The sequence below is a fragment of the Phyllopteryx taeniolatus genome, chromosome 2, assembly GCF_024500385.1.
Source record: "Phyllopteryx taeniolatus isolate TA_2022b chromosome 2, UOR_Ptae_1.2, whole genome shotgun sequence".
Taxonomy (NCBI): Eukaryota; Metazoa; Chordata; class Actinopteri; order Syngnathiformes; family Syngnathidae; genus Phyllopteryx; species Phyllopteryx taeniolatus.
Genome location: NC_084503.1, coordinates 14,982,495 through 15,008,410, shown reverse-complemented (window position 1 = coordinate 15,008,410; position 25,916 = coordinate 14,982,495). Strand labels below are relative to the sequence as shown.

The 25,916-nt window shown below is 41.7% G+C and overlaps 1 protein-coding gene across 1 annotated transcript; it reads left to right on the top strand.

Annotated features, from left to right (window-relative positions):
- The first annotated feature begins 14,276 nt into the window (after positions 1-14,276).
- On the top strand, positions 14,277-25,691 carry gpalpp1 (GPALPP motifs containing 1). Its single transcript, XM_061762546.1, has 7 exons — positions 14,277-14,617; positions 14,703-14,823; positions 14,906-14,995; positions 16,523-16,763; positions 23,963-24,127; positions 24,238-24,339; positions 24,441-25,691. The coding sequence occupies exons 1-7, from the start codon at positions 14,539-14,541 to the stop codon at positions 24,657-24,659; spliced, it is 1,017 nt and encodes a 338-aa protein (XP_061618530.1). The 5' UTR covers positions 14,277-14,538; the 3' UTR covers positions 24,660-25,691.
- Positions 25,692-25,916: the final 225 nt, after the last annotated feature.

Sequence of the window (25,916 nt, the reverse complement as noted above, 5' to 3'; positions counted from 1 at the left end):
GGCTAGCATTTGCCTTACAGTTCTGAGGACCGGGGTTCAATCCCGGCCCTGCCTTTGTGGAGTTTGCATGTTCTCCCCGTGCCTGCGTGGGTTTTCTCCGGGCACTCTGGTTTCCTCCAATATACCAAAAACATGCATGGTAGGTTCATTGAAGTCTCTAAATTGCCCGTAGGTGTGAATGTGAGTGCGAATGGTTGTTTGTTTATGTGTGCCCTGGCAACCAGTTCAGGGTGTACGCCGCCTGCTGCCTGAAGATTGCTGGGATAGGCTCCACCCTTGTGAGGATAAGCGGCTCAGAAAATTGATGGATGGATGGACGGATGTATTTTGGAGGTAATTCTTTGAGCTGCCGAATATTTTGAAAGAAAAAAAAATCTATTCTTGAGAAAGAACGGTGAATTGACAAGAAAAAGGTGTATTCACTTTTTGTGCGGTTTTTCAGCCGCCATATGTCAACAAGTCCAAAGTCGTCCATATACTGCTTTAATATATTGGGGCATTGTGGCTGATTGCTATTTTTTAGATTTGAGCGAGCTGTTAGGGGATTTAGCGTAAGGTTAACATCGCCTCCCGTGATAATTGTAGAATTGGATGAGAAGTTTAACAAGTGTGAAAAGAGCATGTGAAAAAAGGCTGGATCATCTTTATTAGGAGCGTATACATTGACAATTGTGTCAAGTTTGTTAAATATTGTAGCCTGTATAATTATGTATCAGCCTTCTGGCTCTGCTACTGTACTATTTATTGTAAAAAGTAGTCTTTTAGGGACTAGTATTGAGACTCCTCTTTGTCTACTGTTATAAAAGGCCGAAATAGCCTGAGTGAAATTACAGTCAATGGGGCATTTTTCTTCTGACTCAATAAGGTAGATTTCTTGTAATAGGAGGAGGTCTGTTTTAAATTTAGTGATATAATCCATAATCTTAATTTTCTTTGCCTGCGATCGAATGGCATTGACATTCCATGACACAAAGTTAAGTGTGACATATAATGGGTGCATGTATAGTAATTTTAAATAGATTGGGTACTATGTTTTCTTTGTTGTTGTTTTTTTGACAGTTTTCGGGAAATTTTTTGGTATTGTGTTGACAAATCTTATTGAGAGAGCGTGATAAAGACGGTATATTTAAGTACAGCAAAGCCAGGGTACATAGAAGGGTAGCAAACAAACACTGAACATATAAAACAAACATTAGTGACAAGGGGATAATATCGTGTGTGGTGTTTTTTTGTAGTCCACAAGAAGAGTTTTGAGTGACTTGTGTGTTTAGTGTGTGTGGAAACAAGCAGAGCAGGAAAACAGACAGATAGGAGTGAGATTTCATGCTGGTGGCATTCGTGATTCCGTTCTTTTGTTTGTCTAAGCAAAAGTGGAAAGAACGAAACAAAATAGAATACAATACGCTTTTGACAATTAATAACGACAACAGATCAGAAGTACTTATTTTGGCCAGGGCGTGACGTTGGCATCACGAAACAGTTAGCCGTCAACGTATAGCTTGTCGACAATTAGCCACGCTCGTTTGCCTTTTCACGGTGCGTCTTCATCATCGGGTACACGATTTTACGTCTCTCGTTGCTTTCCTTCGGGGAACTGGATGTTCATTCCAAACGAAGTCCCTTTGAGCTCATGACCTTTTGATTTCACGAATACTTTTTGCTGAAAGTGTTTAACCTTTGCAATGATGGGATGTGGTTGGTTTCCTGGACGAGGGCCTCCCAATCGATGAATACGGCGAAAGGTAATCTTGTCGACTGTATCTTGCTCTATCTTGAGTGCATCTTTTAATCTGCGCCTCAGGGTCTTCCGGTCCGTTTTCTGAAATGCCCAAGAAAATGAGATTCTCGCGGATGCTTCGTGATTGAATGTCCATCGTAGTTTCTTTCACGATTTTATATTCCAGTCTAAGAGTTTGTAATCCCGCTGATGTTGACATCATGTTTGATCGGAGTGCAGTATAGTATCTAATCTTAGCTCCTCGACCTGTTGCTGTGTGAACTACAAGCTGTTTCTGAGTTAGGTGATCTCTTGGCGAAGCAAGTCAAGTGTAATTGACAATTTCTTGTCGACTGAGACAAGGACACTAGTCTGTGTCTCTGTCGAATCAAGTAAATCACTACCCACTGCCCCATTTACTAATCATGTTCAACATTCCTTGTATTTCTAGTCAGTTGTAGTTTTTGTGCCAGTGTACTTGCCGTTTGCTGAATGTAAGTACATCTGTTTGCTTTTTGTGTTGTTTTGTTTTTATGTCTTGTGTAGGGTAAATTTCAGCACTGTGATTTTTGTTTTCGTTTGTAGTATTTAGTAATGTGGTTTCACCATTTCTTTGTGTTTATAGTTATTTACGTGTACATAGTCACGCTGACCTTATGTCCTTGTTGTTTTGGGTTATACGCTTCTGATTGTTGCTTGCCTATGTTGGCGCTCCTTTGTTTGATAAACCCTTGTTGAATTGCTCGTTTCGATAGTTGTGTCTGCTTCTTGGGGTCCACGTTTCAGCGCATTGCGCCAATCATAACAGATTGATCCAACCAATATGGACCACGCAGACCCTGAGCTGTTACGCAAGGCTTTGTCAAGTCAAGGCAAAGTTGACCCAAACATTCGCTATGTCCATTAATAGAGGCTGTTAACATGCTCAACGCCAATTTTGATCGTTTAAGTTCCCGGTTAGACCCGGCTTGCGCTCATTTTGACACAGTGAGCAAACAAGTTAATGGTGTATCTCTCACGACAGCCGAACATCTCGTGCCGGACCACCTCAAGAGTGTCACAGGTCCCTTGCTGGACCCCCTGCAGTTTGCCTACCGAGCGAACAGGTCTGCGGAAGATGCAGTCAACATGGGACTGCACTTCACCCTAGAACACCTCGACAGTGCAGGGACCTATGCGAGGATCCTGTTCGTAGACCTCCGCTCAGCGTTCAACACCATCATCCCTGAACTCCTTCCATCCAAGCTTCTCCAGCTCAGCGTCTCACCTGGCATCTGCCAGTGGATTTACAGCTTCCTGACGGGCAGGACACAGCAGGTGAGGCTGGGGGAGGCCACCTCATCCACACCCAGTATGAGCACTGGGGCGCCCCAAGGTTGTGTCCTCTCTCCGCTGCTCTTCTCTCTCTACACGAACGACTGCACCTCAGCGCACCCGACTGTCAAACTCCTGAAGTTTTGCAGATGACACCACTGTCATCGGCCTCATCAAGGACGGTGACGAGTCTGGACTTCAGGAGGCATCCTTAGCCACAGCTGCCCCTCACGTTGTCCAGCTGCCTTGTGTCAACCGTCGAGACCTTCAAGTTCCTGGGAATTATAGTCTCTCAGGACCTGAAGTGGGCGACCAACATCAACTCCGTCCTCAAAAAGGCCCAGCAGGGGATGTACTTCCTGCGGCTTCTGAGAAAGCACGGCCTGCCACCGGAGCTGCTGAGACAGTTCTACACAGCGGTCATCGAATCAGTCCTGTGTTCTTCCATCACAGTCTGGTTTGGTGCTGCTACAAAAAAGGACAAACTCCGACTGCAACGGACAATCAAAACTGCTGAAAGGATTGTCGGTACCCCCCTACCCACCCTTGAGGACTTGCACACTGCCAGAACTAAGACAAGAGCATGCAAAATCCTCTCGAACCCTCCACATCCCGGTCACCAGCTCTTCCAGCTCCTTCCCTCAGGTAGGCACTACCGATCAATGCAAACTGGAACTAGCAGACATTCCAACAGCTTCTTCCCTCTTGCAATCAACTTCTTAAACACCTAACCTACAATTCCATTGCAACATGCTGGCAATTTTTTGACTTGAGTTTGTTGTCACATCTGTGGGGCCAATTATACATTTCTCGTGCACTCACTGTAGTAGTCTTGCCACGCTACACTATTTGCATATCTGTTGTTGACCAATACTGGCCACTCATGCCAGAGTAGCATCTGCTCCATTTGCACACTGATTGAGGAGTATCTGCAACATTTGCACAATCAACATTGTCCCAAATTATCGCACTACTCGCTTGAAGTCTCGGCGCCCTTTGCACAATGGTCATTGCACCGGACTATTGCAATATTAGTCTTTCGAACTGCTCTAAGTGCTAGAGGACTCTGCATCTTTTTGCACAATTGTCAAAAAAAATAAAATAAAAAATTGTACCGACATTACCAGATAACTAGCAACCCTTTATTGCTCAGTTTTTCTCAATGTCTTCATGTCTCAAAAGTGTTGTCTGTCAATTGACTGTCTGTTGTCATACTAGAGCAACTCCAACTACCGGAGACAAATTCCTTGTGTGTTTTTTGGACATACTTGGCAAATAAAGATGAGTCTGATTTAGATTCTGATTACCCTCGTTGTTGGTGACATTACGTCACAGCTGAACACTGCACCTGACGACAGCGGAATGGTAGGAGGAAGCCCATGTAGTTAGACAGTCAGCACTGCCCCATTTACTAGTATCAAGTTACCCACGAAGCCATGTTGTCTCTGGTGAAAGTTTACAAAGGTATGCGTCGTAATATGCGCACTCCAGAGTCAGGTGGTGGTGTTGATGTTCAGCATGCCATCTGTGTGCTAGGCTCTGCCATTTGAAATTTTTACTCTAAGAATGTGTTAAATATATTGTAGAAGTTATCATTTATTTGCTTAGCTTGCATTAGTATTATGGACCATTTTGAGAAAGGAACATGTCTCGCCTTCAAGAAGATGACTCAGCAGGAATCATCAGAGAGAAGGACGTGGCCGGGACGTGGCAGGTGTTGGTCCCATGTTTTCACCTTGAAACCCTACCCTTAGTGTGTTGTGTCTTGTAGCTTAGTACGTTATGTCTTGTAAACTTAGAAACCTCCCTATTTCAAATAAATACAGGAGCGACGGGAGAGATTGTTTAGAGCGTATTGAGAGGCTGTAATCTGAACAATCTCCCATACGCCCTCCTCATGAGAAAAAGAAACCAGCGTCTTCATTCCTTTTGTGTCTATTTTTTATAATGTTGGGTAAGATAAATCCAACATTAAATTGGTCCTTCGAGCCGGATGTCAACACACCCGAGGATTCCAGTTGTGGAGCCGACTTCCAGTTAAGAGACCGTGGCCACGGCAAGTAAGACCCTTTACGGGACTGGTCTTCGTTCTCCTCAACTGGGATCTGAAGGTTGACGACAATCCACAGGATTGAAGACGATTTTGGTGAGTTAAATTTTAAATTTTTTAGGAAAAAGGACGGCGCAGTCCGACAAATTCCGCGAGGACGGCGGAGTCCTGTACGTACTTAAATTCCGTGTTTAATAAACCCTTTGAATACTAGTCAATGGCGGGTAAAATAAAGAAACTAGGAAAGTTTCGTGGCGTCGTAGTTAAATTCCGTATAGGACGGCGGAGTCCTCTAACGAGCTGTTGACAGACGTAGTTAAATTCCGTATAGGACGACGGAGTCCTTTGACGAGCCAGTGTGAATGAAAACTGTTTGAATGAGAGTGTAAATGGGAAATGGGAAACCACTAGGTTTTTCATTCCATACCAAAACAGTGGGAAAGTAAACGGTGGACTTTTGTGGATGCAAAGGCAAGAATTCTCCACTCGAAAGAGTTGACGTGAGAATTACCACAGAAAGTAAATTTGAATCACCGTCCTACTGAAAAGAAACAGTGTTCTAGACTACCCTAGGTAGTATTACACTGAACCAAATTCTTTCAAATGGGGAAAGGAAGTAGTAAAATAAAAAAACAGTAACCTTTACACTGCAGTGTAAAGGTTGGAAGTTCATTAAATTAAATTTAAAAAAAGAAAAAAAAGAAAAGGAAAAACAGGATCCTAATAAAGGCGGCACGGTGGCCGACTGGTTAGAGCGTCAGCCTCACAGTTCTGAGGTGCGGGGTTCAATCCCCGTCCCCGCCTGTGTGGAGTTTGCATGTTCTCCCCGTGCCTGCGTGGGTTTTCTCCGGGCACTCCGGTTTCCTCCCACATCCCAAAAACATGCATTAATTGGAGACTCTAAATTGCCCGTAGGCATGTCTGTGAGTGCGAATGGTTGTTTGTTTCGATGTGCCCTGCGATTGGCTGGCAACCAGTTCAGGGTGTACCCCGCCTCCTGCCCGATGACAGCTGGGATAGGCTCCAGCACGCCCGCGACCCTAGTGAGGAGAAGCGGCTCAGAAAATGGATGGATGGAAGGATCCTAATAAAATTTTATATTTAGAAACAGGGATAACTGAACACGGCTTTAATGGTTGGTTAAATACACAAAAAATAGCCGCGTTGCAGGAATCAAATTATATAAAATAAAAGAGAATACGGACAAACTACCGCATGACTAAGCCAGCCTGCTTCCCAACTCAACAAATCCTCTTGTGTAATCATTACAGAGAATGAGGAAGTGGATTTCAATTTACAGGACATTCTGAGTTTGGACACTGAAAAACCTGAAATAACCTTGTCAGTAAATGGGAAAGAAATGAAATTTCTTTGTGATACAGGAGCATGTAGGACTGCATGTCGGGAAAAGATTCCAGGTTCCAAACTATCGGGACATAAGGCAATAGTTAGATCTGCAAATGGGCAAATTACTTTTGCCATGGAACTTGAGCCTGTGTGGATTAGAGACCCACAGGGGAGAACTTGTAGAAGGCCCATTTTCGAAGTCCCGGAGTGCCCTGTGAATTTGTTGGGAAGAGATGGCTTATTCCAACTAGGACTTGTACTCATTCCATCATTAAATGGAAATATTGTAGTGAAACGAAAACATGAATTAAAAAGAGAGGACCGCTATGTGACACTGGAAAGCAGAGAAATTACATTCTATTACACAATCGATATCCCAGACAAACCACTGTTAAACATTGGAAAAGCCCTGTTGCAGCCTTGCAGCTTATCACAGAAGTAGAAGATAATAAAAAAGGTGATGAGCTGCATATAACTCATACATGGTAGGTTAATTATACAGTGTGTCAACTGGTCTAATTAGGAAGGCGATGTTTTGGACAATACAGGGTGATGAAGGGAAACACATGCATCCTGTTTGATTAAACCAAATGATCCTCAATGAAATTGATGAAGAAATATTTTTTTTAAAAAGTTCCCAAAAAATTATGGTCCACAGGACCATTTGATGTAGGCCTTATTAAAGGGGCTTTACCAGTACAAATTAGAACCAAAACAGAATATAGACCAGGGATTCGTCAATATCCATGAAAACCAGATGCACATGTAGGAATCAAACCGGTAATTGAAGCACTAATTAAGGCAGGAGTTATAGTGGAGTGTCCAGAATCACCATGTAACACACCCATTTTTCCCTGTAAAAAAGGCCCCACCTTCAGTGGGTTGGAGACTTACAGGCAATAAATACTGCAGTAATACAGAGAGCAGCATGCGTACCAGATCCACACACATTGTTAAATTCATTAAGACCAGACGCTACTGTGTTTACAGTAGTGGACATAAGTAATGCATTCTTTTCTGTACCAATAGAAAAGAACAGTCAATTTTGGTTTGCATTCACATTTGAGGAAAAAAATATATACATTTACTAGATTACCGCAAGGTTACTGTGAAAGTCCAACCATTTATTCACAAGTTATGACAACACGCATGTCTTCTGGCATCTCCAGATGGAGAGACATGCAAAGATTCATTGGTCTTACTGCATCATCTAGCAGAAGAGGGACATAAAGTTAACAAAAATAAATTGCAATGGTGTAGAAGACAAGTCAAATATCTAGGCCATAATTTAAGTATAGGAGGAAGGACTATCTTAAAAAATCCTAAACCACAGACGAAGAAACATATAATAATCATTTTTAGGTCTGACAAATTATTGTAGAGCATGGATTCCAAACTATGCAGAAATTGTTGCACCATTGTCAAAATTAATGTATGAAGACTTAAAATGACATCACCTGTTTAATGGAATACAGAGGCAGAAAAGGCCTTCTGTGACATTAAACAACATTTGGTGTCCAGTGCTGCGCTAGGCCTTCCAAATTTAATGATAAAACATTAATTCAAATGGTAGATTGTAAAAGCTATTACATGACCTCCGTACTTACACAACAATACGGTGATAAGCTAAGACCATGGGCTTATTTTTTGACTAAATTGGACAGCGTGACGTGTGCATTACCACATTGTGTCAGAGCAGTTGTGGCAGCCTTGACGGCAGTAGAGAGCAGTTCCACAATTTTGTTATTTCATCCATTAACTCTTAAGGTCCCACATACAGTGTCTGCTCTCCTATTGCAAACGAATATGGCGTTTTTAATCACCTGCAAGACATTTATCTTGCATGGCCATCTTGCTGTCACAACCACATTTGACTGTTGAGCGATGCACAACCTTAAATCCAGCCACACTAATACCCTTACTTGATGAAGGCACGCAGCTTGATTGTCAGGAATTGGCTGAACAAGCTGCATTAGTAGCATTAACCGAGGCATGCAAACTAATGATAAATAAAGATGGTACAATCTATACTGATAGCCAATATGAGTATTCCACAACAAGAACGCAATTATTGGGAAAAACAAAGTGCAAAACTACAAAATGAAATTTACATTAGCACAGAGAAATAAAAAAAAAAAACCTATTCAAATGGGCTGCTATATTGAGCCATGCTGTGTCACATGTCTCAACCGGAGGGATGGTGGCACAGATAGATTGACACTTTACACCCCTAAAAAATAGCAGAAAGAAACACGTGGGTTCATTTAACACACTGTAAAAGAGTCATTTCAGCTGAGTACTCAAATAGGGAAGGTGAGCAAAAGTCTGATAACGGAGCGGGAGCAGATGTGTAGATTCTGAAAACGCTTGCTGGTCAGTGAAGAAAAAAGACACCAACCCTTTTAGTGAGAACTCAGCAGAAAGGCACACCCACGTTGGTTATGAGATTCGATAAGTTGTTACGTAGCAACTTTGGCTACTATGGTGTTGGTTTTGTTTATGTGGTACATGGGACGTCCCACCCTAAATGATAAAACCAATTTTTTAGATAGAAAATCACCTACCAACTGGACCAATATGACGAACCCAATAATAAAATTTTTTGAATCATTAACTCTTATCAAAAGGAGTACAGCTGATGACCAGAACTGTGGGCATGGCCTCCAAACGCGGCAAAACGGTTTAATATTTTGTGCCCCCAAAATCAAACTGCTTTAATCATAATTCCATATGCGGCTCTCACCAATGATGCTCAAGAGAATGGGCAGAATTGGGGATTTGGATATGACTGGTATGCAACTATAGGCTTTGGATGGGAACACCTCATTGGTGAAACAGGTTATGATTGGTCCAGTTGGTCACAAAAAATAGCCAAAGAACATAGAAAGAAGTTTAACATAAGCAAAACGGCCCATAGTTTAATATTGAAATACAAATCAAGTCACCCAGTGTGTTTGATGGTGAGCTTGTGGGCCTATTCTGGCGGAAAAGATCCCCACTTCCAAGTAGCATTGTGTTATAGGAACCGTGTTAAACCAGAAATGCCATTGAAAACTTCAAAGAAAGGTGGACAAATTTTAATGGTTAACAACATAACTACTGATGATTGGTTCCTTGTTGTCACAGGAGTTTCAGGACAAAATAACAATTGGTTACTATTGATGGAACAAGCAGCAAATGTAGCGAGAAAAGATTGTGTTGTTTGCATGGGTCCCAGGCCTTTGTTGTGCATAGTTCCGGCACAATTATCACAAGATTGTATTATAGTTGGTACGCTACTGTACCAACTGAGAGGTGTAAATCATGGGATCCTATATATCCCGTAACAAAAGCAGATAAACACAAACCAATGTTTTCTACTTTAGTAGCACCAAATAATTTCACTTGTATAAACATGATTAGTAAAGGAAAAAAATTAGGACCACTGAACGACACACAGTGTAAAGTAACCTTAAAAGTCGGACCAAATTTTGTGCCAGTATCACGGAGCGACATCTGGTGGTGGTGTGGAGATGATAGACTGTTTGATAGATTACCTAAAGATATATCTGGATTGTGCACTATTATCACTTTGACATTGCATGTGTCAGTATACCCTATGCCTGTTCAAGATTTAATGGAAAGGGCACCAATGTTTTTGTCCAATCTAGAACATAGACAAAAAAGAGATTTATCCTGGCAGAGGCAAAATTATCCAACATAAAACATACATCGACGCCATAGGTGTTCCTCGTGGGGTTCCTAATCAATACAAATTAGCTGACCAAGTTGCAGGAGGATTTGAATACTTCATATGCTGTTGGTGTACGATTAATAATGTTGGTGTCGACATGCTCCTCGCAAGAGAGGGAGGTGTTTGCGGTATGTTTGGAGAACAAACAATACTGCTTCAGATGGCAGCTTGACCAGAGCCATCGATGGTCTACGGACCCTCAATCAACACTCCTTGTGGGACAGCTGGATGGACGTTTGTGGTAAATACAAAACCCTAATTTCACCAATATTGATATCAATTGCTGTTTTTGCAGCCATTCTGACATTGTGTGGATGTTATTGTAGCCCATGCATTCGGGCTTTAATCAGTAGATTAATTACCACAGCAATTACCCCCACATGGAACCGTATGGATCAGATTTATCCTTTATTGGAGGTTGATAATGATGACGATGATGATGATGATGATGTTGTTTTACCTGATTTGTGTCCTGATCCAGATGATTACGATGTTTAAACTACAACATTCATGTATGACAAGTTTACTCTGAGTGTAAATGTATTTGTTTCATAAAAATGATTCTACAGTTAAAAAAAATCGAAATGAAGTGACTGTAAAATGATATGAGAATTTGTGCAAATACATGATAAACAGGAGGGAAATGTTAAATATATTGTAGAAGTTATCATTTATTTGCTTAGCTTGCATTACTATTATGGACCATTTTGAGAAAGGAACATGTCTCGCCTTCAAGAAGATGACTCAGCAGGAATCATCAGAGAGAAGGACGTGGCCGGGACGTGGCAAGAGTTGGTCCCATGTTTTCACCTTGAAACCCTACCCTTAGTGTGTTGTGTCTTGTAGCTTAGTACGTTATGTCTTGTAAACTTAGAAACCTCCCTATTTCAAATAAATACAGGAGCGACGGGAGAGATTGTTTAGAGCGTATTGAGAGGCTGTAATCTGAACAATCTCCCATACGCCCTCCTCATGAAAAAAAGAAACCAGCGTCTTCATTCCTTTTGTGTCTATTTTTTATAATGTTGGGTAAGATAAATCCAACAGAATGAGAAAAATAGAAGTAGCCTATCTACCCTGCAGAAAGGTAAAACAGAAGGGGGACTTGACGCACCCAACGTTAAACACTACTACTTAGCTAGCCAAATACAGTACCTCGTTCAACACATCAAAATGTTTAACAACAATCTTGGCTCGACCTAGAACAGATAGGCTGCAATAGCACCAAAATTTCAGACCTCCCTTTTATCAGCACAAGTCTCAAACGCCACAAGAATCCGATTCTTGCAGCCACTTTATCAACTTGATGGAAAAGTATAGAAACCACACAATCTCAGTCAGCACCATATTATTCCTCCCCAATCTGGCACAATCCCGATTTTGAGATTAACAAAATACACCTTTACTGCAGCACATGTGAACAAAGTGGAATTGACCGACTACATCACTATGTCATCCATCCATTTTCTGAGCCGCTTCTCCTCACTAGGGTCGCGGGCGTGCTGGAGCCTATCCCAGCTATCATCGGGCAGGAGGCGGGGTACACCCTGAACTGGTTGCCAGCCAATCACAGGGCACATACAAACAAACAACCATTCACACTCACAGTCACACCTACGGGCAATTTAGAGTCTCCAATTAATGCATGTTTTTGGGATGTGGGAGGAAACCGGAGTGCCCGGAGAAAACCCACGCAGGCACGGGGAGAACATGCAAACTCCACACAGGCGGGGCCGGGGATTGAACCCTGGTCCTCAGAACTGTGAGGCTGACGCTCTAACCAGTCGCTCACCGTGCCGCCTCACTATGTCATGTGAAAGTTTATTACAATAATTTCAAATTAGAGGTGTTAACTTCCTTCAATACCATAAAGTAACAACAACAATCCTAAAACTATTCTCAATACACGTGAATACTTTAGAACTACCCGTTTTTGTTCGGAAAAATGTGGAACTACTCCCACTGTCAAGTAAAAATGAAGTTCCAACATGTTCTCAAAGGACTACAAAAATGGCGGCTGAACTACAATAAACCGGAAGGACAAAGCACACAAAGCTGCTCCACGAACTTCAAAAAGACGGCGCGTGGCGCAAGTGTAGCTAATTAAAATCAAGCATCCGACAGTCACGGGCAGAAAGACTCTTTTGTCATTGTCTGAATACTAAAACCCATGCAAAACGAGTCCATCTACAAACGCCGTAGAGGCAGCCTGTAAGAGACTCTAGCAGTTAAATCGTTGTTTGTGTGAGCACTACATTAGACCTGGTTAACTAGTTACGCGTGGGTTGTAGTGGTGGGCAAGAGAAGCCTCATGAAGCACTGAGGCTTTCTTAACAATTGTGCCGAAAGAAGATTCAAAGTTCAAGACTTCAGTGACGGTGACATCTGGTGGACAACTGAAGCTATAGCAACCTTTAAAGATCACGACTGAAGCAGTGGCACCGTTTCCCATGACCGTAATATGCAGATGCTCTCCCCCATACACTAAAACACATTTCCAGATTAACTCAAAAGAATGAATGAAACGCCATGAGCCAATGACAAACACTGAAAGACTACGGGCCAATAAAAAGCTTCGAAACATTTTGAAGGATTTTTTTTCAAACTTTATCCTAATAACTGTTTACAACACAAACACACATTTAAACAGAACAAGTCCTGAATAGTGAAGTAGAGAAGTCATTCAAGATTAACACAGAAAGGACAAGGAACAGAAAATAAATGCATAAATAAATGAAATAAAATCTAGTTATATACCATACATAAATACGTTAAAAGTAATGCAAGCTTCAATTGTTTTCAGAGCTTTTTGTTTGTTAGCGTACTTAACTGATAGAATGTATTGTCTGAACTCATTATAGAAAGCAGTAAAACATGGCTTTCTTCCAATGTATTTACAACAATCAATGTGATATTTTGACAGCAGCAATAAAAGATTTATGAAGTAACCAGAATTTCTTTTTTAAAATTATCTTCAAAGATCTGATTTCGTCCGCATGCTGTCCTCAGCCACGTCCGCTTTTCCTCTGTATAAGCAACATGTCGGCAGGAAATGCTCCCAGTCTGTCAAAAAAAGTCAAAAAAAGTCAAGCGTAGCGCTTGTCACACAACAACATTTATAGATGTTGGAACTCGGTGCACACATAAGGCGCGCCGCATTATGAGGCGCCCCGTCCATTTTGGAGAAACTTTAAGACTTTTGCGTGCGCCTTATGGTCCTGAAAATACGGTATATAGGAAAATTAGCTTCCACTGTTTTTCTAAAGGCGCCCCGTCCTCCACGTGCATTGGAAATAAAATTAGGAGGGGTTTGTTGTTACATGGGACACAATGGTATGTGGCATACGTTTTGTCAAGGATCAAATTCATTGTACTGTGTTAGTCGCAAATGCCGTATCATATTTGAATGGAAAAACTACTCCACCAACAATATCACCATGGTCCAAGTTCGACAGCACAAGAGAACCATAGTTATGTAAACTAGGTTTCTGTTATTGCGCAATGCACTAAAACATGGAGCCCAAGAATCAGAAACAGAATCTATTAGGGTGACTATGGGTGTGTTGTGAGTGGAACCTAGGATGCAAGCAGGGACGATCATATGGGAGGGAGAGCAAGAGGAAATGGTGGTCTGGCTCACCACGGCCCTCTCGGCTCGTGGCAAGCCTGGTCTTTTTAGCCGCAAGTGCCATGTGGCATTGAAAGAGGAATTGCAGTTTTGATTTGCTAAAACTCGTCAGAAAATAAGTCATGAAAACTGAGTCATACTACATGACATCCATCCATCCATTTTCTGAGCCGCTTCTCCTCACTTAGGTCGCGGGCGTGCTGGGGCCTATCCAAGCTATCATCAGGCAGGAGGCGGGGTACACCCTGAACTGGTTGCCAGCCAAACACAGCACTACATGACATTGAAGAACAATTTTAATATATTCAACTGCAATGAAATGATAATGCACGTTTTTTCCCCTGTATAATACCATCTTCATGAGGAGAAGCTGTACGGGAAAATGGATGGATAAAAAGAGTGACTTCCTGAGTCAACTAAGTCTCGAGAACCCCATGTGGCACGGACTCAACGTTTTTATTCCATCCGGAAGTTGAGCCGCAAGGAAATTAACGAATGACTTCACTTTTATTCTTGTAGGGTAACTTCCTGTGTAGACAACATGCGCTCATGCGCAGTGTTGTTCAAAATGTCGACCTCGGTACTGAACGCCGTTGTATTTTACATGTAGCGTAATGACTCAGACTACAAGCCGTTGTATTTTACATGGAGCGCAATGATTCAGACTACAAGACAAATGTGGTATTTCACGTAGTTAAAAGTCTTTTAGAAAACGAGTAATATCGTGGTTTGTGCAAACCGCTGCCAATATGGCGTCTCAGAACTCTATAGGACCTGCTTTGCCCCCAAGCTTTAAAAATGCTTCAGATTCTGACGATGAAAGTGACTGTAAGTATAATTTATATTTTAAAATACAGTCATGTTACAATGCTAAATGTTAGTTTCATCACAGTTTTGTGACTCCGTGTGTTAGTTACCGGTCCCGCTTTGCCTCCCGGTTACAAACGAGGTGAGCCGTCCAGCTCGTCGGAAGAAAGTGAAGTGGTCGTCAAAAGAGTCAAGACAGGACACTTCTCGGAAGACAAACATGCAGTGTGTGTAAATCGGACGAGATTACGGTATACCTAAATACAACGTCAACATAAACACAGCTTTTAACAGCTGTCATTTGAACAGGATAAAGAAGACAAAGGCTGACGAAGATGACGGCTTCTTTGGACCAGCATTACCTCCAGGTTTTAGCAAGAAACAGAGTTCACCGGAGAGGTGACCGAATGAAATTAAATGCATGAAAAGCAAATGAGAACAGTAATTAGTGATCACTATTGAAGAAGCAAAGAACAAAAACATACAATGCTGTGAAAAATTACTGGGCCCTTTCTCAAATTCTTATATTTTTGCATACTTTCCCCACTTTTAATGTTTGTCATCAAACAAATATCACACAAATATAGCCCAAATGCTGTTTTTAAGTGGTGAGTCCATTTATTAATGACAATAAACTTTTCAGTTACCTGTCTTTGTGAAAAAGTAATTACCCCCCCCCACCCCTTTTTTTTGTTTGTTAAATCATTAAATAATTATGGCTAATCACAATTTTTGGTTAATTGTCATTGATCACACACAAGCCTGATTACCTCCAGACCTGTTCAATCAAGAAATCACCCGGCAAAATTAAGTCAGACATCCATCCATCCATCTTCTGAGCCGCTTCTCCTCACGAGGGTCGCGGGCGTGTTGGAGCCTATCCCAGCTATCATCGGGCAAGAGGCGGGGTACACCCTGAACTGGTTGCCAGCCAATCGCAGGGCACATACAAACAAACAACCATTCACACTCACATTCACACCTACGGGCAATTTAGAGGTGTCAATTAACCTACCACGCATGTTTTTGGGATGTGGGAGGAAACCGGAACGCCCGGAGAAAACCCACGCAGGCACGGGGAGAACATGTAAACTCCACACAGGCGGGGCCGGGGATTGAACCCCGGTCCTCAGAACTGTGAGGCAGACGCTCTAACCAGTCGGCTGCCTCAAGTCGGACAAAAGATCTAAAAAAGCTGCAACAAAATGACACAATCCAAAGAAATTCCAGAACAGTTGAGAAATAAAGTAATTGACATTTATAAGTCTAGAAAGGGTTACAAAAGCCATTTCTAAAGCTTTAGGATTCCAGCGAAAAATAGGGAGAGCCATTATCCTCACATGAAGAAAACATGGAACAGTGGTGAACCTTCCCAGGAGTGCCTGGCCTACAAAGACTAGAGAACTACAATGACTCATCCAAGAGGCCACAAAGGAACTCGGGACAACTTCTGCGTTGTTGAGTCTGTGTTCATGCCACAACAATAAGGAAGAGTGGGCAAAAATGGCATCCATGGCAGAGTTCCAAAGCGAAAATCACTGCTGAACAAAAAGAAACAAAGGCTAATCTTACTTTGGGGGGGGGGGACAAAACTAAATAAGACATCTCAATGATTCCCAAGACCTTTGGGAGAAGAATAAATGAAGTACAGTGACATAACCTTCAAAAGGCCGTTCATTCTCAAAAGATTTTGCTGAATTTAAACAATTCTACAAGGAAGATTGGCCTAAAATATCTCCACAGAGATGTATGTGAAAGACTCATTGCCACTTATGAAAAATGCTTGATTTCAGTTCTTGCTGCTGAGGATGGCCCAATCAGTAGGTTTAGGGGGCCATTTCTTTTTCACAAAGGCCAGGTAATTTTGAATAGTATAAAGTTGGATTATTGTCCTGGGGTAAAGTTGTAACTTCAATATTCTCTCAGGCCACCAGTGCTGGGCCCAGCTTTGCCTCCTGGGTTCCGCCATGCAGTGTATGATGACAATGATGGAGATGAAGAGGGTTTCCCAGGACCTGCCTTACCTCCAGGCTACAATGCTGACTCCTTCAGCAGTGAGGATGAGGATATTATTGGACCCATGCCATCCAGCTGTCCAGTTCAAAATACGGTGACTCTGGACATTGAACGCAGGGCACGAATGATGAAAGACAAGCTGACTAAAGTTGTGAGTCCAAGCTCTTTTTATGACTTTTCTGTGACTATTCTTAAGTATTTACTGTACCTTCTTCTTGTTTTTAATAAATATATATTTTTATTGAATTTTTACATTTTAAACAAAATATGACAAAAAGGTAACAAAGTTGAAAATGGTAAAGCTGGAATGCTATAACTTAAAAATATCTTACAAGGAAAACAAACAAAAATGGACAGAGCGGCAAGTGGACTCTATGTCCATGGGATTATAGCTAAGATACAGTCAGTTTTTAATTTTAGTAGTAAAATTACTACTAAAGTTATATTATTGAACTCGGTTCTTTAGCCACTCAAGACCAGAACCAGGAAATCTTGGGGCATTGCCAAAAACAGTGTGCTGTAAATGGGTATCAACAGCACTGCTACACTTAATACATTGTGGAAACCCAATGTGATCGCTTTTATTTAGGATTTGAGGTGTTCTGTGTTGTCTGTGAAGTATCATGGATTGCATCTCTTTGAATTCATTACTTCAAAACAGTGGATTGGGAAGATTGAATGCATTCAGTCCAACAGTCCTTGTTGTACTCTCTTTCAGTCCCTTTCCCATCTTCCCACCACAGCATCTGTTGTGTGTGTTATGACTCATTATGTTATCATAAAATTATGAAATGGGACCTTTAGTAAAAACCTCTTAGTAAAGTGAATAACAGATTCCCCCAAAGGGCCGACAAGAGACATGTCATTATTGATAAAGTTGCGGGCCTTAAGATATGCAAAAAAGTCCAGCCGAGGAAGTCCAAATGAATTCACAAGCATTTCAAACGACATGAGAACACCAATGTCAAACAGGTCCCCTATAACTCTAATACCGCTATCATACCACGAATGAAAGATTGCACCCTGACTACTGGAATAAAATTTCTATTACCTATGAGAGGAGTCAAGTATGAAGACAAAATTTTCTTACCCATAAAGTTTGTGATATTTTTCCATGTCTTTATTGAATTTGAGCGTATTGGACTATAAGAAGACTGTGTGATATATATATATACACACACACCGTATTTTCACGACCAGAAGGCGCACTTAAGTCTTAGATTTTCTCCAAAATGGACGGGCGCCTTATAATGCGGCGCGCCTTATGTGTGCACTGAGTTCCAACATCTATAAATGTTGTGTGATGAGCGGTCCGCTTGACTTTTTTTTTTTTAGCATTTCCTGCCGACGCGCTGCTTACACAGAGGAAAAGGGGACGTGCCTGAGGACAGGGGAGGGTGCGTGAAGTATGACGCTGAAGCCACGCCCCCGCGCCAGGGTGTTTTTATTTTATTTTATTTTATTTTTTTACCGCTTGACTGACTGGGAGTATTTCCGGGGTGTGCATTGTGCAAAACAACATCGGTTTGGCTAAGGACCCCCGAAAATGTCACCAACAAAGAGACACGCTTACAAAGCACAGTTTAAACTGCAAGCTATCAGTTACGCGGAGGAACATGGGAATCGAGCAGCCACGAGAGAATTCAAGATCAACGAATCCATAGTTCGCAAGTGGAGGAAGCAGGAAAATGAGCTTCGCCAAGTCAAGAAGACAAAGTTGAGTTTCCGCGGGAAAAAAAAGAAAAACAAAACGCGGAAACAAGGCGAGGTGGCCCCAGTTGGAAGACCAACTCGAGCAATGGATTAATGAACAAAGAACAGCCGGGAGAAGCGTCTCAAGTCACCATTCGACTGAGTGTAATAACTCGGGGCTTGCCATCATTCGGGGAGGCTTAACGAACCGCTGGACATCCGTGTAAACAGGGCGTTCAAAGTGAAGTGAGCGGCATGGGAGCCACAGATGACAGATGGCGAGCACAGCTTTACTAAGACTAGGAGGCAGCGCCGGGCGAATTACGCCACAATTTATGAATGGATTGTGGATGCTTGTTCGAGTTTTCGCACAGCAACGAGACTGACTTGAACCTGGCGTGTTTGATGGAGAACTTGCCCAGCTGTTCATTTCGGATACAGAACATGAGGACTTTGATGGATTTGTGGATGAGGATTGATAAAAAAATAACGTGAGTACATTGTTAAATACTTCAATAAAGTACAACCGAACTCAGTTTTGCTCCCGCTGCCTTTTTAAAAACATTGTTTTAGCGTGCATGCATGCATGCTACCGTATGTTTTAAGCTAGCGTATGTTTTACCATGCCTGTGCCCAATAATACGGTGCACCTTATGTATGTGTTAAATACAGAAATAGACCCCGTAACTGAGATTGCGCCTTTTAATACAGTACGCCCTATGGTCATGAAAATACGGTATATGTGTGATATATATATTTGGTATTGTATTTGTAAATACTGCTAATAACATGTAGAGAGTACATTCCCATTTCTCAAGGGGTTCAGGTCCACCAACCAGGAAGTCATGAACCCACTTGTGCATAATACTACAGTGGCAGGCCCAGTTATCAGAATCAGAATCATCTTTATTTGCCAAATATGTCCAAAAAACACACAAGGAATTTGTCTCCGGTAGTTGGAGCCGCTCTAGTACGACAACAGACAGTCAATTGACAGAGAACACTTTTGAGACATAAAGACATTGACAAAAAAACAAAACAGTCACTGAGCAATAAAGGGTTGCTAGTTATCTGGTAATGCCGGAACATTTTTATTTATTTATTTATTTTATTTTTTTTGACAATTGTGCAAAAGATGCAGAGTCCTCTAGCACTTAGAGCAGTTTGAATGACTAATGTAGCAATAGTCCGGTGCAATGACCATTGTGCAAAGGGCGCAGAGACTTCAAGGAATGTATGCAGTTTAAAGTGACTAGTAGCGCGATAATCTGCGACAATGTCGATTGTGCAAATGGTGCAGATACTCCTCAATCAGTGTGTAAATGGAGCAGATGCTACTCTGGCATGAGTGGCCAGTATTGGTCAACAACAGATATGCAAATAGTGCAGCGTGGCGAGACTACTACAGTGAGTGCACGAGTAATGTATAATTGGCCCCACAGAAATGTGACAACGAACTCAAGTCAAAAAATTGCCAGCATGTTGTAATGGAATTGTAGGTTAGGTGTTTAAGAAGTTGATGGCAAGAGGGAAGAACCTGTTGGAATGTCTGCTAGTTCTAGTTTGCAATGATCGGTAGCGCCTACCTGAGGGAAGGAGCTGGAAGAGCTGGTGACCGGGATGCGGAGGGTCCGAGAGGATTTTGCACGCTCTTGTCTTAGTTCTGGCAGCGTGTAGTGTAGTCTGTTTGGGAAAGCCAATCCCCCTTTGCTTTGGGTAGTTGTAATATCTGCAAAATGAGCCTTGGTTTTCTACCATGCCATATACATTTTGAGGTCCCTTTCAATTTCCCTGATTACTTTCTTGGTAATCTAGTGCCTTCTTTTATTCTCCAGCAAAAAGCATTTAAAACTTTTTAGATTTTATGCATTTTTTATTTAATTTTTTTCCCAGATTAATGGGGAAAAACCCACAACAATTTGCAAGCTTATAGGAAATTTTACCATGACAGCACACGTATTTTCGGGTGGCAAAAGTTGGAGCTTTCTCCGTTGGTACCACCAGTAAACAAACCTTTACATGTCATTTGACCAAGGCAGAGTGATTGAGAAAACAGGATAAATTGCTTGAATGATGATTTTAGACTTCCTATCTGTTGCCCCAGTTTGAATGTGTGACGTTACATGTGGTAAATTGTTTGGAATGGAGATGGAATGCTGGCCATAATGTACATTTCAACAGGTAATTTGATGCAAGAAACAGACGTGATGAAAATTCAGACATAGTTTAAATGATTGTTGAGGGACTGGCTCATTGATTTTTCTGTTACTCAAATTAATGGCACAGATGATGATGATTGGCGGTGAAATTAACAGACAGTTATAGAGCTGAGAGAGAGAGCTGAAAATACTCTGAAATAAAAGCAGGAATTCTGAACTTTTGTCTCATGTTTATCTTTTGATCTGAAACCCAAATGTCTTCAGTATACAGCAAAAACAAAGGAATTGACCTTGCCGTTCCAATTCTTTTGGAGAGGACTGTAGGGTGTTCAACCGAGGTTCAGCTGTCATACTCTGCGTCTTCGTTCAAAACACTGTAATTGGCAACCGATTCAGTGCAGCCGTTGTCGCCATTTATGTTTACATTGCAGCTCGTGAGTGCGAGGTGCGTTCAGGGACACTACGTAAATGTGAGTGAATGTTTTTTTTTTTCATTGAAATTTACATCATCGTAAAAATTGATTACTAGGAAAACGTATTGTATTAGAATGCTTTAGTTAAAATACTGTATGATCACAAATGGAATTTATTTTGTTTGGTAATATAAGAATTAGGCTTTAAACGATCAGGATTTTTGGGACTGATCAGCGAGTTTAAAAAAAAAATCACGAGATGGAGCAATGTCTATTTAAATGCCTTGTTCATTTACTGTATATACTTGTGTACTGTATACTGAGTAGCTTAGTGTTCTGTGTTCAGGTAAGGTATTCTAATCAATCAGGTCAAATCAACATTACAACATGACAGAAATAATGGGTGCAAACTTACTGTAATTGAATTTATCCATCCATCCATTTTCTGAGCCGCTTCTCCTCACAAGGGTCGCGGGCGTGCTGGAGTCTATCCCAGCTGTCATTGGGCAGGAGGTGGGGTACACCCTGAACTGGTTGCCAGCCAATCGCAGGGCACATACAAACAAACAACCAGTCGCACTCACAGTCACACCTACGGGCAATTTAGAGTCACCAATTAATGCATGTTTTTGTGATGTGGGAGGAAACCAGAGTGCCCGGAGAAAACCCACGCAGGCACGGGGAGAACATGCAAACTCCACACAGGCGGGGCCGGGGATTGAACCCGGGTCCACACAACTGTGAGGCTGAGGCTCTAACCAGTCGTCCACCGTTCCACCAAATTCAATTTATTGTAATTGAATTACTTCACACACACCGAAACAATCCATTGTTGTTGTCGTCCGCATGGTAACGAGTGTATCCAGTCGCATTTGAGTTGACAAGATAAAGCCCAGTGATCATAAAAGATGGGATGTGGTGGTATCGGAACACAAGATTTTATTGCAGTAGTCTGACATAGTGCAATCGTGAAAGACCAAGTTTGTCTGGTAGTCTGTTCCACGCATGACGTGTTGTCTGTCACACACCGCCGCCATGTTTTTTTTCTTTTTTAAATAACTATTGGCGGTCAGATATTTACAGTACTATGTCAAAAGATACGCGACAAGGCTAAAAATAAACTAGCTTTTGGATTCAAATATACTGTACACGATGGCGACGCGGAGTAAATGTCTTTTGCGGAATTATGACAAACCCGATCAGCATAAAATGCTAATTATCGGCCGATACCCATGAGGGCGATCAGGCCGGTTTAAAGTCTAATAAGAAAAGATCAGATCAAATATTTTGTTAATATAGTCAGCCAGAGCTGCAAGGAATGCAAAGTTATCAGTGTCCTTAAACCATTGTTCCTGTCATACTGTTTGGCGTGTTTTTGTTTCAAAAGCCAAATTTTTGTTTTAATTCCTCATTAAAAAAAAAAAAAAAAAAAAAAAGACTATGCAGCAAGTTTTTCCTCATGTTTGAGATTGTAGGGTGAAAGGTGCAGCTGGCTACTAGTGTGGACTGAATGGATGGCATCCATCCCTCTATTTTTCGTACCGCTTCTCACTAGGGTCGCGGGCGTGCTGGAGCCTATCCCAGCTGAGTCTGTGCGACGGGCGAGGTACACCCTGAACTGGTCGCCAGCCAATTGCAGGGCGATTCCCCATTCGCACTCACATTCACACCTACAGGCAATTTTTAGTCTCAATTAACCTACCATCCATGTTTTTGGGATGTGGGAGGAAACTGGAGTACCCAGAGGAAACCCACAAAGGCACGGGGAGAACATGCAAACTCCACACAGGCGAGACTGGAGTTGAACCCGGGTCCTCAGAACTGTGAGGCAGATGTGCTAACCAGTCGTACACCATGCCGTGAATGGGTGGCAACAATGGGGAAATGAAATGCCAGTATTTTGAGGTTAATAACCCATCAGCAACATATTGAGAGGAAACAAAAGAACTATGAACTACTTTATTTTTGGAACACTGAATGATGAACTATGAACAAAACTAGTTCATCTTTGGAACGTGAAGTGAACTTTTCTTGACCTAGTTCACGTATAAATAGAACTTTCCCAACGCTAACGTTACATACAGCGTGCTTAAATCCATCCATCCATTTTCTGAGCCGCTTCTCCTCACTTGGGTCGCGGGCGTGCTGGAGCCTATCCCAGCTGTCATCGGGCAGGAGGCGGGGTACACCCTGAACTGGTTGCCAGCCAATCGCAGGGCACATAGAAACAAACAACCATTCGCACTCACAGTCATGCATACGGGCAATTTAGTCTCCAATTAATGCATGTTTTTGGGATGTGGGAGGAAACCGGAGTGCCCGGGGAAAACCCACACAGGCACGGGGAGAACATGCAAACTCCACACAGGCGGGGCTGGGGATTGAACCCAGGTCCTCAGAACTGTGAGCCTGACGCTCTAACCAGTCGCCCACCGTGCCGCCAGCGTGCTTAAATGTTTTGCTTAATGTAGTCACTGTGTGAAATATGTATGGCCAGTATACTACCATCTGATCTGTAACTGGGACCACTTTGAGTCATGTCGGTGAAAAATGTTGCAAATGTGGTCAGAGATGAATAATGGGTAAAATGGGTTATATACCCAAACAGAAGAGGGTTTTGGATGATACTAGAGTACTAAAATATTCGATAGCTGCAGCCCTATTGTTTAGTTAAACCCCTGCTTCGGGTGCCTGTTTGATAAACCTGCAAAAAGTTGCTCCTCAAATGAAGAAATGATTTGCCAAACTGCTCCTCCAAAGAAAAAACATTTTGAGCCCTGAGGTTGTGCTCCACCTGTCGCCCACTTACCGGTAAATGCGATAGGCTCTAGCTCACCTTTGATTCTAATGACGACAAGAACTACTGAAAATAGACACATTTTCTGGTTGTCTCGTAAAGACAATGAAACATGTTTACATGAACTTTTCAGCATTGCAAAAAAATAATAAATACATTTAATCGCATCCTAATCTTTTTGAAGAATTCTGTGATCTGTAAAACTTTAATAAAATTGGTTGTGACACAATGTATTTCAAATACAGAGAGTTTTTATTTGTTTATTTTTATTTTTCCTCCTCATTTATAGGATGCACCTGAGGTCCAAACCCGAGAGACTTGGATGACAGAACTTCCACCAGAACTACAACACATTGGCTTGGGGGCTCGTACTTTCAAGAAGAGGTCAGGTCCGGAGAAGGGTGACCGCTCCATTTGGACAGATACACCTGCTGACACAGACCGCAAGTCCAGGGTACGGAAAGCCAACAATTGCTTTTCTTTGCTTATTGGTGTTGCGTGTATATTTACAGCATAATTTTAATTCACAATAACATAGTAATAAGTTTTTTTCTTGGACGATAGGAGCGCCTCGAGAGAGAGAAAAAGGGTGAGACTGAGAAAGATTCCGCCCCACAAATTTCTCAAAAAGATTTGGAAATGGCAGACACGGTGTCGAAGTATAATGTAAGTTCTCCCAACAATCACTATTGTTTTTATATCTTTTACTCCACAAGCTACATGTTCACATTCATGCTAAATCTTCAATACTTTCTTCTTGATTCAAGAAAACTAAACGCTCAGAATCTCTGATGAGTCTGCATACAAAGACCATGAAGGAGAAGGCAAAGCAGCCGAGAGACGAGCCGGTGGAGAGAAGAGCATTTGATCGGGAAAATGACCTGCAGGTCAACCGCTTCGATGATGCGCAGAAGCAGCGACTGCTGAAGAAATCTCAGGAACTGAACACACGGTTCTCCCATAGCAATGACAAGATGTTCCTGTAAGGCCAGTGTTTACAGTAAAATGTCTACTAAATAACGCATACAGTGCCATGAAAAAGTATTGGCACCCTTCTCAAATTCTTAAATTTTTTGATAGTTTCCCCACTTTAATATTATCAGATAAATGTAAATATTAGACAAATACAACCCAAGTGAACTTAAAATGCTGTTTTTCAATGATTTCATTTATCGAAAAAAACTAAAAAAATCAGCAATGGTTTTCGCCTTGGAACTCTGCCATGGATGCCATTTTTGCCCAGTCTCTTCATTGTTATGAACACTGACCTTAACTGAGGCAAGCCAGGCCTGCACTTAGAAGTTGTCCTGAGTTCCTTTGTGGTGTCCTGGATGACTCAGGGCTATTCTCTTGGGGTATTCTTTGCTGGCCTGCCACTCCTGAGAAGGAGTTCCATGTTTTCTCTGTGTGAGGCCCCATCTACGGTTTACTGGAATCCTAAAGCTTGACAAATGGCTCTTGTAACACTTTCTGATAGATGTCAATTACTTTATTTCTCGACTGTTCTGGACATTGTTTGGAGCATTTCATTTCGTTGCAGCGTTTTTAGATCTTTTGGCCGACTTGATTTTGTCGGGACAGATTCTGTTTGAGTAACAGGTCTGGAGGTAATCAGACTTGGCTGTGATCAGTGAAAATTGACCAAAAATTGTGATTAGCCACAATTAATTGATGGTTTAACAAGGGGGTAATTACTTTTTTCACACAGGGCCAGGTGACTTCAAATAGTCCCCCCCCTCTTAAATCACCATTTTAAAAACAGCATTTAAAGTCCACTTGGGTTATATTTTTCAGATATTTACATTTGTTTGATGATCTTCAATATTAAAGTGGGGAAACTATCCAAAAAGATAAGAAATAGAGAAGGGGACCAATACTTTTTCACAGCACTCCATAAATGGACAATTATTTGGAAGATGGGGCTGAGAGCAGATGGAGTTTGCATTGTTTATTAGTAGTTTACTCTTGTTAGTTCATGTACAATGATATGAATGTAAATAAAACTTATTTCTACTCTATTAAGGCGGAAACAATTATAAATGTAGCTTAAAATTGTTCTGCTTTTGTTGTAATTGTAAGCAGTGTTTTCACATTTGAATTATAAAATGTTAATGGTAAACCAATTGTAAGTTCTGAAAATGCTCGTTGATCTATTGCTCTCATCACATTTTTAGAAAAGTTTTGTTTTACAGGTCTGTACAATAAGTCTGCAAAGTTCACAATTCATTTTTTTATTCAAATGG